General features: G+C 42.5%; 1 protein-coding gene across 2 annotated transcripts in view; it reads right to left on the bottom strand.

The window, feature by feature from the left end:
- The window catches only part of bcas3 (BCAS3 microtubule associated cell migration factor), a 323,492-nt gene that overhangs the window by 266,266 nt on the left and 43,042 nt on the right, over positions 1-14,184 (bottom strand). For both annotated transcript variants that reach the window (XM_084020265.1, XM_084020266.1), the window contains exons 11-13: positions 13,808-13,891; positions 11,125-11,295; positions 5,084-5,177 (exon numbers count right to left, since the gene is read on the bottom strand). In XM_084020265.1, coding sequence (XP_083876391.1) covers positions 5,084-5,177; positions 11,125-11,295; positions 13,808-13,891 — 349 coding nt within the window. The remainder of the gene's footprint in view (positions 1-5,083; positions 5,178-11,124; positions 11,296-13,807; positions 13,892-14,184) is intronic.

Raw genomic sequence — 14,184 nt, 5'->3', positions numbered from 1 at the left:
GTAACGTAACTAATTAAAACAAATTATTATTGTAAAGTTACAATTCATTTTCAGTCACTTCAAGTTAATATTATGTTATATGTTATATTTATATGGTGAAACCGACTTTGATTGTCCAAAGTGGTGGAAACTAGTAACTAATTAAAATTACTCAAGTACAGTACTGAGAGGTACAATTTTGTACTACCCTCACACTTTAGGTAAATATGACAGCAATTTAACCTGTCAGTCTCATGTCTGAATCATAGACTGTATAACAAGTAGTCATAGTCAGTGTGATGTCACCCATTGGTTTGTGGACGATGGTTTTGGATCTGAGGACACAAGCGGCAGAGCTGCACCCCAAGCAGCAACATTAGTGTGTTGGGTAAACTAAACCATAGACAATATATAAGAAGTGCTAAGTGTCAAAGTCATCTTAATATAGCAGGGCTGTGGTAGCCACCTGTCAGTCACAAGGTAGCCCCGCCCTAAACCATACCCTGCTTTATGTTCCATTTGACTATAAATGGACCATAATTTACTAAATGAACATCATGCTGTATTGAACATAAACTCACGTTAACAATAGTTACTGAGATAATAAATCAAGAGAGAAACAAGGCAAATTTATCATAGACTTCTATGCAATCAGACTTCTTTTTGCAACCAGAGGAGTCGCCCCTGATGGTCAGTAGAGCCAATGCAAGTTTAAGGCACTTCAGCATTTGCACCAAATTTAAGAACCAGAAGTTGTTGCCTGGTCTTAATATATGCCACTTTTATGTAAATGTCCCAATGATAATCTTAATACATTGGACCTGATATTATTCTGCAACACTTTCAACAGGGCACATGTCTGATTTGAAAGGTGCCAAATTAATATAAAGGCTGCAGCAGCAGAAGATAAAATATACATATATAGAGCTATTAAATTAAATGTTCATCTTGTTCGCCTGCTTAAACTCACTGTAGCAATATATATATATATATATATATATATATATATATAAAAAAACATCCCCCACTTGCCCCATTGGCGGTCTTGTGTTTCCTCATTCAAGCTCGGTCCTGGGAGCCTTGGGGTTCTGCGTAGTATCTTAGCTGTTCCTAGGACTACGCTGTTCTGGACAGACATCTCGGATGTTAATCCTGGAATCTGCACTTGGTCCCAAAAACCTCCACCCACTGGAGGATAGTGTAACTTGTATGTATCCTAACAGGCAAATCTCAGGGGAAAACAATCCACAAGGTTATTTCTCAAATATTCCATTAATTATTTGACCTATAAAGGGTAAGACCATTGTGAACTTTTCCAAGTACAATTTACTAATGCCCAAAGTGAATTCATTAAATGTCTCATTTTGTCCGACCAACAGTCGAGATACCTAAAGATACTCAACTTACTATCACTTAAGACGAACAGCAGCAAATCGACACATTTATAAAATTGGAACTAATACAGAATGTTTGGTATTCATGCTTGAGGGATTAATTGATTATGAAAAATAGTTATTTCAGCTCTTAAAATGTCTATCAAAATCTCTGGATTTTAGTGGCCGGTGAGAGGATACTGTTTGCAGATCTCACAGTGAGTAAATCTCACTGCAGCTGCACAATTGGTGAAGACAAAGAATCGGATGTGGAAATATAGTGCCCCAGTGGAGTTTAAGCCCTTATAATATGATGCATTGTAATGGATTCAATTATTCAACAGCACATAAAGTAGTTGCAATTAGCTCCACCCTAACCAGCTTCACCATTACAATTCTGCCTGCACATTAAATCAACAGTAACTATGAAATCATTTGATTTATTCTATGTATTACTCTTGAGTTTGCATAAATACTCTGTTCCCAACACACTAAAATGAGCAGTTTTCCATAATTCATATTTTAAGTACATGTGTCTGATCATATGTATATCATTTTAATCAAGTAAAATAGTCAAACTTCTGAACATGTTTATACATGGTGGAATTTTTACTTGCTAAAAGGTCTGAATACTTCTCCCACCACTGCATGTGAAGCACTTGATCCCTGCACCGTTGCTGGATCAATCACTCCACCTAGTGCCAGTCATACTCCAAAGTAATGCACAAGTTGTTGGACAATATCACTGCCATCAAAACATGAGTGTATTTTGACCTTGGCATCATACCTAATAATCAAGTCAAGGATCGTTAAGGACGGGTGAAGAGGACGAGACGTGAAAGAAAACAAGCACACACACATTGCAGCTGTTAAAGAGAGCGCTTTGCCACTGCACTTCATCTGCGTCCCTCTAATTACACCACTAGGAATAGATCCACAGATCGACCGAAGTGCCGCAAAGCGCCAGCCGCCACACCAAGAGCTGGCGGCCACCGGTCTGCCCTCTGTAGAGCCTCCAACACACACAAGCCACTGGGGTTTCTTACATAACTCTCCCCAGCCAAAAAACTTGAGGGCTTTCCATGCTCCGCTTGAGTCATATCATTGTTTCCTGCTAAATCTGTATCTTTCTTGTTTCTACCATGTTGAGCTCGACCGCTGCGAAGGGAGCCTCGACGGGGGCCAGCAAGGTAGTTCAGTAAAAAGCCGCTCCGCCTAACCCCTTGGAAAGAGTTCACTTCAGCACCAATGAACTCGTCACTCAGGATTTTGGCTCCGATCAAATCAAGAGGCCTCTAATTATGGGACAATCCACAGCAGGCTGTTCAGATATGAAAATGAATTAAAAAAACACTGATCAAAGTAGTCCCGCAATCACAACAGTGGAAAGGAGAAGTTTGTATGCTTGTGGCAAGATTTGTCCTAATCTCATTACACAGCCCGTGTTTTCTTGTCACTTTAACATGAATTAGCCCTTTAGGTGTGGCTCACAGTACATGAGTCAGAAAAGTTTAAAAAATTGTGTTGCAATGTTGAAGTTTCCCCGCGGAAAGGGTCAAAGGGGATTCTGATGGTGTGCTGACTCAGCATTTACCAGAAACACCTACACAACTACAACGACCACGTGTGCCATTTTATCCAAGTTTTATCCAAGTTCTGTTGAAGCATAGTTTGGATGTTGTACTAATTGAGCTATGAGGTTTTCATTCAAACAATTAATAGAAGTATCGTTGGTATTACATTCATTTTCAAATAACTGCAGAAATGTAAAACATGTCTCGTTCGATGATGTACTTTTAAGCAGGTTTTGTGCCATTAGCTGAGCTGAGCTGGGAACTTTTGTGTGTGATCTCTGGTGAGGGGAGGGTGGGAATAGGTGAGGTCTCGACAACCGTGCCTTGTCTGTCTTTGTCTAGAATGTCATCCTGGTGCTGCTCAGACAGAGCTGCCGACTTTAGTCATAAGTCGAGGTAAGTGAAGGATTCTTGAGGCTTGGAGGTCACAGGGTCAGAGACATCTCTCAGCGGCTCCTTTATTAACTGCACACGCACACACACCATGAATGGCATAAAATATGTGAAAACACACACACACACACACACACACACACACAGTAACAGGAACGTACACAAGCTCACACACACTGATGAGGTAGCCTGTTCACACTTACAAAGCACCTACTGTCCCTTTATTTTTTAGGTAGGGGTCAGTCAGTCTAAGAGTGGAAAAGGAGATGCCAGAGTAAAAAACTAAGGTGAGAAGGGAGATTAAAATCTGTGGGAACTGATTTCAGTACATTGATCCAGTCACTTGTAGAGAACATTAATACAAGGTATTTAAAAGTCAATATATTACATTCCTCCCAGCTGTCTCAAGGACCCGGTTGTCATTTGAGGGGCACAATGTCTATTGAATGAAAAGGCACAGATCCCAGTTTAACAGAATATTTAGAAATGGGTGAATAAAACACACACACATCTGCCAATTGACCCTTGTCCAAATGCCGCCCCTTGAATGCAGACTGGCCCAGTTGTAGTGTAGCGCCAGTCAACTCCAACCAGGGTTCGACTTAGCTAGAGCAAGTCATGATTAAATGCCATTGAATAGTGATACTCATCCCCCGGAGAGGCTGGAAGATGACACCCTGGACAGATCACCAGTCTATCACAAGGCTGACATGTAGAGACAGACAACCATTCACACTCACATTCACACGTAACAGCATTTTTAGAGTCATCAATTAACCTATCCCCATCCTGCATGTCTTTGGACTGTGGGAGGAAGCCGGGGAGAACAAGTAAACTGCACACAGAAGTGTCCTTAATATAATGGAGGGATACACATGATGCTTTTGCTTTTAGGTGATTGCTTCTAAAACAATGGAAATATCAAGCATCACCCTACGGATGCACACATCACCTATTTGCTGTATGTGACACAGTGTCTGACTTGCATGTGTATAAAGGTTGGTGTTGGTGTTACATGTGTTGGGTGAACTAAACCATAGACTGTATATAAGAAGTGGATGTAGTCATGGTGGCTTCTGCTGTGTAGCAGATAACAAATAGCTTCATAATTCAAGGTCAACTTTACAGCTAAGTGTTAAAGTCATCTTAGTAGCTAACTGCATTGGTAGCGACGGTAGGGACAGAACAAAGCCACGTTAGCAACGCTGTGTTAGTGACTGGTCAATCACAAGCCTCAAAGGATCCCGTTTTATGGTCTATTTGACTCTAAATGGACCATAATTTACTAAATGAACATCATGCTGTATTGAAAAAGACTTGATTCCAGAAGCTGAGACCACAATCTCAAGTTAAAATGTTTACAGAGATAAAAAAAAATCAAGTGTGAAATAGGGTTTTCTCATCAAGTTTTATACAATCAGTCTTCTTTTTTCAGCCAGAGGAGTCGCCCCTTGATGGCCAGCAGAGAGAATGCAGGTTTAAGGCACTTCAGCTATGGCTTCACTCTTCAGAACCGGCTGAACTAAACACATGTTCATTGTATATGAATACATTTGGCTGAGTTGGTCGTGGCAGGCATGCCTCAGAGACCAGATGAGGCCAAATGTGAGCCAAACACACACACCATGTGGAACTTGAATGGAAGTGTAATCTCTTCCCTGCTCTCTATGTCTTCTGAACTTGCATGGAACGCTCCGGTTCCTTCCGCAACACTAAATGTGTGCGCCTGTAGTGTGAGCGAGTGTGTGCGAGTGTGTGTCTTACCACTGGGGTTGAATTGCATGCAGGATATGGGTTTGTCATGAGCTGGGAAGTGAGCCACCACTCCCTCTCCGTCCGAGTCCTCACTCACCAAGACCTGGAGTATAAATACACACACACACAGAAACTCAAAATCATTTTCTAACAATAAGAACATTGAACCCAAAACGGGACTTTCCCCTGCTCAAGGATTTCTCTTCACATTTTGGTTTGGTGTGATAACATCACCACACTCAGCAGTGTTCATTGACATCACCCCGCAGAGAAAGAGCTGAACTCCGTTCCGAATGTGTCATTGCCCTCTTGTGGATAGAAATAATTAGCATATTACCTGGCAGACAATAAAGAAAGCACTTTGTTAAAAATCGTTGTGCTGCACCAAAGACATTATGCATCATCTAATTCGGAGATATATTTTATTAGTGCTGGTGCTTCAGTAAGAGGCTGAACTGAGAACAGTGTGAACGGGGTATGGCCTAACAACAGAGACAAGAATATGAACAAATTTATTTTGGCAATAATGTGGCTTTTCACATGTGGCTTCGACAATACCCCATGACAGCGGCCCGGGTTTTCCCGTAAACAGGCAGAAACTGGCGTCAAATCTGGGTTTGGCTTGCTACTTCTGAAACTCGCCTCAGAAAATGGAATTATAAGTCACTTACGACTGGAGGCCGCTCCTAAATCTCTGTATGAAGTCTGTTGTCGAGACCGGGACACATCTAACAAAAGGCTGAGCCGAGACCAGGAGCTGGCAGAAAATCCCTTTAGTCACGAAGAGAGATTAGAAATAAGACCAGACATGAGGCCACTTTGTGCACAAGTGTGTGTGCGTGAGAGAGAGAACATATACACAGGGTTGCATTTGGCCCCAGTGTTGCATTAACGATGTCAGGAAGGCTGGCTGAGCATTTTAAATAGGAACTAGTCCAAACAAGAAACAGCCTCTAAAAACTAAAGAGCTTTCGTCTCAGACTACAAGCAAGAAAATAACGGCGGGGGGGTGGGGGGGATTCAGAGAAAGAAAGAAAGAAAGAAAGAGGCTTGTGACATGAAGCAGATCACTTTTATTACGAAGCAGGCAGACAGTGTTGTTCTGTGAGGGAATCCTGCTGGAGCCCTTTGAAACCAGAGTGTCCTCCAGAGAACTGAGGCTGTTACACAAGGGGAGAGTGTGTGCGCCGCCTGTGTGTTATGACGCTGCTGTTCCAAATAACGCATTTCAAAGCATGAAAGACATGGGAATATCCTGGACAGGAACCCATCTCTATCATATCCCTTGCCCTGTGCGTTTCTCCAAAAGGCACACCCCAACCCCCCATCTTAATTCATTCTCCGCTGCCCACCCAGTCTCCCACTCCTCCCCCGTCACCGTCCACGCTCCCCTCCCAGCTCGCCAGGCCTCGTCAGTGTTTATGGCCAGTGTACTGTTACAGTGTGTCGGCTGGTGACAGAGTGCAGACCTGCTTCTGAAGGCTTAGGTCCAGCTTATAAGACAACACACTGGCTACAGGGCGGCTACAGTCCGTGTGGAAGAGAGAAGCAGAAAGCAGCGAATGTTTGGGGGTGTGTGCGTGTGTGGCGACTACATCACTGAAAAACTGTACTATGTATGCGAACACGCCTCATTAAAAATGTGACAGCAACTGCAGTGTGATTAATCATGGTTAAGGGGATAAAAGCTTTTAGCATTTCGTTAGATCCTGTTGAGGGCAACTGGCATGGTTCAAACCATAACCAGGGTTAGATCCATGTACAGTACATGTACCTGGGTGGGTCTGTGTAGAATAATCTGTTCGGGGACAATACACCCAAATGTAGTGTACCCACCTTTGTATTTAGCAGATTAGAGTTTACCACTTGTTTAGCATAAATGCCTTTGCATCGAAGAATCAACCACATGAAAATAATATAAAATATTACCTGCAAATATTTCACATCAAAACTGTTTGTACTGGCAGTGATGCAAACTTGAAGCAACCAGAGGACCAACTACCAGGATTCTATTGACCAAGACCAGCGCCTGGCAGACCTGTCTGATCTAAACTGTACAGCCTTAGCTACTGTTAGCTACTAAAATGGAGTTACCTAGTTAAGTAGTAGGGCTTTTATTGTGAAAGGTATGAACGGAAGGACTGGATCTGGTCTGTGTCGCCTTTGTCGAGGTTGAAAGGAGTCATTAATTTTGCCATCTTGTTTTGGACTACAGGACCTCCCTATTGTTGGACATTATAGGGTAAATTTGAAATATTGTCCATTCTGCACAATGTGATCGGTTGATACCTTTATTTGCAAAAGGCATAAGATTCACATTCAGTTTGGAAGTTATCATGACAACAACAACAGTTGGTAAAAAAAAAGGATGATCTATGAAGCTGGTCCCTGGATATAACAATTCAGTGAGACACAAATACTGTGGAAAAGATTGCAGCTGCTTATCTCTGGCAGACAACTGTGCTTCAACCGTGGACATAACCTTGTTTTGTCTCTTGACATAATATTATTTCTTTCAGTACTTTCTTATTATTGTGAATATCGACATTGGAAACATTTTAGTTTTATATTTTAAGGTAATTTTGCCCAGCCCTACGTACACTTACAATATTTTATTGAGAAAAAAATGATATAGAACAAATATTCATGGGTTAAAAAACGTACTTCTCACTCACCTCCCAAATCGCCCATAAAAATAGCTAAATTGAATGTTAAGACCTCATTTGACTTGCTCAGCCGTGAGCTTCATCTGAGGTTGCAGACTAGCAGCTGACTGTTTGCGTCTCTCCTACCAGGGCTGCTAAAACAGACAGGGCTGTGGCTGAAAGCTTGGCTGTTAACATATGCAGCAAATCCAAGCACACACACCTTTGAGAGAGTTGTACAGGGATAGGTGTTTCCAAGCCACAGAAAAAAAAGCAAACCTCTGAAAATTGTTTCCCACCAAACTGCAGGGGCCAAAGTTATATTTACCTGGGTCCCACATGACAAGAGAGCCAAGAACAAATTAGTGCCAATGTGTGTGTGTGTGTGTGTGTGTGTGTGTGTGTGTGTGTGTATATATATTTATATTTAAATAAAGGGCCCACTTGGGGTTAAATGCAAACACTTAAAAGTCTATGCAGTAAAGCTGACACTCTATTAGACAATGAGGTTCACCTGGTAACAGTTTCTGGTTAACCACCACGCAGGATCCAAAAAGGGAATAGAGAAAGCTCAGACCGGTTTTAGTCTGTGGGTTTGCTTGCTGGCCGTCAAGTCTACAAGAACCTAATCTGTTTTGCCCTACAATTCAAAAGTCTCTGGCGTTAGGCCTCACACATTACTGTTAGGAATATACTGTAACATTGCGCTGCAATCATAGACTGTATATAAGAGGTGGATGTAGTCATGGTGATGTCACCCGTTGGTTTGTGGACTTTGGTTTTGAAGCCTTGAGTTCAGCCGTTGACAGCTTGGATTGTGGCCGTTCCCATCTTTGAGATTATGCAAGCAGAGCAGCACACGAGCAGCAACCTTACTGACTCCGTCTGGCTTCTGGTGCAAAGTCTCTAACAAAGTTAGCTTTATAATTCAAGGTAAACGCTACAGCTAAGTGTTAAAGCAATCAAAGCAGCTAATTGCATTAGAAGTGTGGTAGCAATGCTGTTTTGTGACCTGTCAATCACAAGGTAGCCCCGCCCCAAAAGCATTCTTATGGTCTATTTGACTCTAAATGGACCATAATTTACTAAATGAACATCATGCTGTACTGAGGAAGACTTTAAACTAGAGATTGAGACCATAAACTCAGTTTACAATGTTTACTAAGATAATTAATCAAGTGAGAAGTTGGGTCATTTTCTCATAGACTTCCATGCAAACTGTCTTATATTTTGCAAATAGAGAAGTCTTCAGGATTGGCTTCACTTTTCAGAACCGTAGGCTGCTGCTGCCTGGCTGAAATTAAAAACTCATAATATAAAACAATTCATAGGAATCAACACACCCTACAGATGGGTGACAAAGGAAAGCAATAAGCAATGTGTTTTAGTGAGGCATTAGTGCTCCCCGTTTTAGATTAGCCAAAGCTGTATTTCCATGGCATGGTATGGCAACTCAACTTAGGGTGTGTTTCTTCAGCTGTTTCTTTCCTAATATCAATTAATCAACTCCTTGGTTTTACTGCTGTTGGGCGATAGGTTGTTCTCTAAGCAAAACCAGATTGTTAATTTCCTCTAAAAATGAAATTGCATAATTCTTTGTAATCAGGCCAATGGTGGCAGTGTGTTCACAAACAGAGTTCTCCATATGTCAGGGGTAGCTGTTGCAGTGCACAGCGTGAACAGGAGGGGGCCGAGTAAACAACCCTGGGGGGCTTCAGTATTTGAGTGGAAGAGGTGTGGCCCGCAATCCTGACCATCTGTGGTCTGTTTGTGATAATGTACAATAACCACTTGCAGAGTGTGGTACTAAAGCCCAGAGTGCTAAGTTGTTGAATGCTGAGCTGACATTTAAAAAAAAAAAAAAAAAAAAGCATTCTGGTGAAGGCATTGTTATTTTCAAGATGTGTGAGGGTTTAATAGAGGCCAGTGGAGATGGTATCCTCTGTGAGGTTTTTTGGCTCCTCATGCAAACTGCTGAGGATCCAAGCTGGCTGGGATGTTGTTCTGCATGTGCTGGGGAACCAGTTTCTCAAAACACTTCAGACTGGGTAGTAGTCATTTAGACTGGACACTGTGGACTTCTTAGGTAGAGGTATGAAGGTGGCTGCCTCGAGGCAGGTGGGAAAACACCCCTGTGACAGTGATATGTTGAAAATCTTAGTGTTGACATCAGTTAGCTGGTTGGCACCAGAAGGGCAAGCACCGATTCCAAGAAGTACCAAAGAGCTTTAAACCTGCATAATTTCTACTGGCCATCAGGGGGCGATTCCTCTGGCTGCAAAAAGAAGTGTGATTGCATGGAAGAAAATGAGAAAATGACTTAATCTCTTGATTCACGACCCCATAAGTATTCTAAACATGAGTATATGGTCTCAGGAGTTTCAAGTCATTGTCAATACAGCATGATGTTCATTTAGTAAATGATGGTACATTTAGAGTCAAATAGACCATAAAATAGGGCATGCTTTAGGACGGGGCTACTTTGGGATTGACCAGTCACTACCTCACTACCGTCCATACCATGCTACCAATGCAATTAGCTACTAAGATGACAGATACTAAGGTTGGTGCTCTGCTGCGTTCATCAGATCCAACTGTCGTCCTTCTGCAGTCCAAATATGGTCACTTCCTTCACTGGTTGCAAACATTCTAAGATGGCGACAGCCAAAATATGAGACTCTAAAGCGTAGTCCACAAACCAATCAGCGATGTCAAAATGACTATGTCCACTTCTTATATACAGTCTATGGTTGGCACATGTTCTTAGTACAAGGCAGGGATGTTATCAGGCCCAGCATCTTACTCATATTGACTCTCATATCTTCCATGCTGCTTGTGTCTGGGCCTCTGCCTGATCCTCTACCCGGTCTCCAACCCAGGCTCCTCTGCCTTTGGTGGCTGTCTAAACTTGTTTGGTGAAGAACAACTTCACAGCCTCCAGGTGAGTTAGCAGAGTTAGTGTTATCGTCCATTTTTGCATCACCTTTTAGACAAACTTGGCGAAGTTAAAACCTGAAAGTAAAACCCTTCACAAATTGCATTTGCATTTTTTCTTTCAACTCTGCACTTTATCTTCCCTTGTCCTCATGACATTTATTTAGGGCCAAGAAAAACTGAAAAATAATATAATTGTTAGACTTTGAGATGAAGAATTTGTCAAACATTGGAAGGTGCCTTTTGCAGCAGTTGTCATTTCCAGTAAATAATGGTGTTTAATAGAATTTTGAAAAGAAAAATCAAGGTCCTGAACTCAGTAAGAAGGATTTCATTCCAGCGCTACCATTAAATATGTGTATACTGCTACATTGTGACTTCCATGACGATTTAATAAAAATAATTGCAGTGCAAAACCAGCATTATTAAATCACGAACAATACCAAGCAAAAGCAGAAACATGTGACTGACCTGTCCTTCCCCGACACTGTGTGTGTCAATGATGGTGACCACACCCGGGTTGTGGGGGCTGCGGCGACTCGCGCTGTGCGTTGTGCCCTCCTCGTCAGGAGTGCCAGCTGGTATTGTGCCTGCCAACTGGGTGACAACTTTACCCACCATTGTCAGGCCCGTCTTTAAAGTCTGAAAGGACAAAGGAGGCCGACTGCATCAGTGCTTAAAAATATAGCAACTATGCTCATCCATCCGTCCAGCCATCATCTGTACCCTGGGTAAGCTGACAGTGGCTGAAGGCAGGGTATGCCATTCAATCACAGGGCTACCTATGGTAAGATAGTACCAATATTATGAATATACTGCAGTTTGAAGCCTTTGCGGACAATAAAGATGAGTAGTAGAGCGGCCAAATGCATGAGTGTATTTGCAATACCATGCCCGCGTGTGTGCGTAGTTGTGTGTGCAGGCATCATGTTCACTTGATGCCTGCTGATAACTTGTAGCGATGTGGCCACAGGAGACACGCGTATGAGTGCGTGTGCGTGTGTGTAAGGCTCCTCTGTGTCCGCTTAAGGCCCAGCCAGGGTGTCTGGCTCAAACACACCTCTGTGGCTCGATTGAGGGAAATGGATAGTGCTGCTTAAGTGGAGTCTATCTCACCTACTACACTGTCTTTGTCTAATGGAGTCCAATGTGTGTGACTGTGTGTGTGTGTGTGTGTGTGTGTGTGTGTGTGTGTGTGTGTGTGTGTAAGCACCAAAGGGGCCCCGGAGAGCCTAATCAGGCATTCAGACCAGGCGGCCCTGTCAATACAGCGTGGCGCCTCGCGTTTGTTGGGTCTGAGGATCACCCACTGTCTCCCTTCGCCACTTGGACAGGCACACTAACAGTGTCTGCTGCCTGTGTGTGCTTGTGTACGCCTGCATGTGTGTGTGTAAAATGCCAGAAACGCCATCAATTATTAAGTGAGGCGTTTGCCTCCTAATTGATCAACACTAATGTGTTTTCTAATCACTGCTGTTGTGGAGTTCTTAGTGGTAGTCCAAACAGGGGCTATTGATCCGCGGGTGGGGGGTGGGGGGGTTAGATCTTGTCTGATGGCTGGAAGAAACACTTGAACACACACACACACACACACACACACACACACACACACACACACACACACACAGACACAGACACACACACACACAGCTACTGCCTCGTGTTGCCATCTAAACAAATAACACCCTAATTTATGTGAATGGTCTTTCTCAATGATACACCCAGGAGTGATCGGCAACAGGATTGATGTGACGCCCAAATATAATATGGAAGAGAAAAGATATTGGAGCAAGGACTCCAAATGGCCAGAGCCATTGCACTCTCTCTTTCTCTTTCTTATAAACAAAAGCCATTACACTTTAATGCTGCCCCCCCCTTTTTGTTTCCATGTCTCTGGACGTCAGCACTAAGAGCCAGCGTGTCGCGCCACAAGCCAGAAGGAGATACCTTGTCATCCATATTGAGATATATGGTCCTAAATGAGGAGAGGGTGGGCAAGCAGACTGCCTGTCTGCATATCAATAGCCCCCCCCCCCCCCCCCCCCCCTGTCCCCCTCTCCTTACCATGTCACTAGCCTACAGATGAAAATTCAGGGGCTTCAATTAGCATGAAAATGACCCTGTATGGCTAAATCTGGCATATTTATGATAGCTCATGTTAATCAATGTACAGTCACTTCTTAAATACAATAAACATAAACACTAGGCTTCTCTAACATTAGTTGTTAGCACTCATTAAGCTAAGGGGAAGAGATACAATTGTTCTTTGAAAATCAATTAGCACTTCCTCTGGGACCGAGTGGAGGGGCGCAGTAGGGCCATATGAGGAGCTGGCTGGTTGGATGGATTTTGCCTGGTATCAAAGGGGGCTGTTGGCTGTTAGTGTGCCATCTTACAGTCTCTCCCCTGTGGAGATGAGTGAAACCAGACCAATGGAGAGAAGCAGATTACAGTGAGAAAAACAGATAGGCAGGTTGATGAAGTGTCTCATAAGCTCAGCCCCCAGTCAGCCGGGCGGGCCAGGTGGATCCGATGTCAGCACATTTACAGATGGTGTATGCAGAGCTGGAAATACTGTATTATGTGCTATTTTATCTGAGCAAAGGCTTCAGACAGACCAAAGGATCTATAGCCACAGTCCGAACATGAGAACTCATTCTCGAACATTTGAGATTAAAGCAAACTGACTTAGAGTCGGTCCTTCTGTAGGGGGCGGGATTGAGGATATAACGATGGAAAACCAATAAGAAGCACTGTAGGTTCTTGTAGCCACGAACTGTTGTATAAAATGTTTGTGTCATATGTGCTGCATTCAATCTAAACACATTTCTCCCAAATTTGTATTTCCTTTGATTTGCAGTAAAAAAAAAAAAAACATTATGATAGCAAGCATTAAGAACATGGTGTGTTTGCTGCAGTTCTGTATCTGTCATGTGCACAACAATAATGAAATTATTTGTTCTCAGACAAACCTTATATAGTATGTATAAAAAGAAAATGCAGCATGTAAAAATTGCAGTCTAACAAATAAAAAAACTAAATCTATATATATATATAGAACAAAATATATATATGGTCAATTGTTGTGCAAAAATAATTGAAGAGTAATGTCGATATATTGTGCAGGTAAATGAATGCCTGTGTTGTCACTTACTTTGGCAGCATTGATCACTGTAGCGGTATAGGACTGTGCATTGTCACCGCATGCTCCACCGCGGGACTGGTGACATCTGATCAACTGCAAGGAAGCAACAATTTAGAGATGGATACGAGATAAAAGTGTACAGAGGACATATGAAAAGAACGATTTGGGGAAATGAACTCAGATTTCAGACATCCAAACATCCTCCCTTCTTCACTCTTTGGAGGTTATTGGTTTTGCTTTGAGAGAAGCTTTACAAAACCAAAACGGCCAATCTGCACTGATTTAATTTCAAATACAATATCACTTAAATGGCTCCATCCCAGTATTACTCTTACCGTTCAAAAAACGAGATTTTGTCATTTCTGGAAATCCTGAGGCAATCACAC

Source organism: Eutrigla gurnardus (assembly GCF_963514095.1).
Source record: "Eutrigla gurnardus genome assembly, chromosome: 10".
Taxonomy (NCBI): Eukaryota; Metazoa; Chordata; class Actinopteri; order Perciformes; family Triglidae; genus Eutrigla; species Eutrigla gurnardus.
This window is presented reverse-complemented; position numbering and strand designations above follow the sequence as displayed.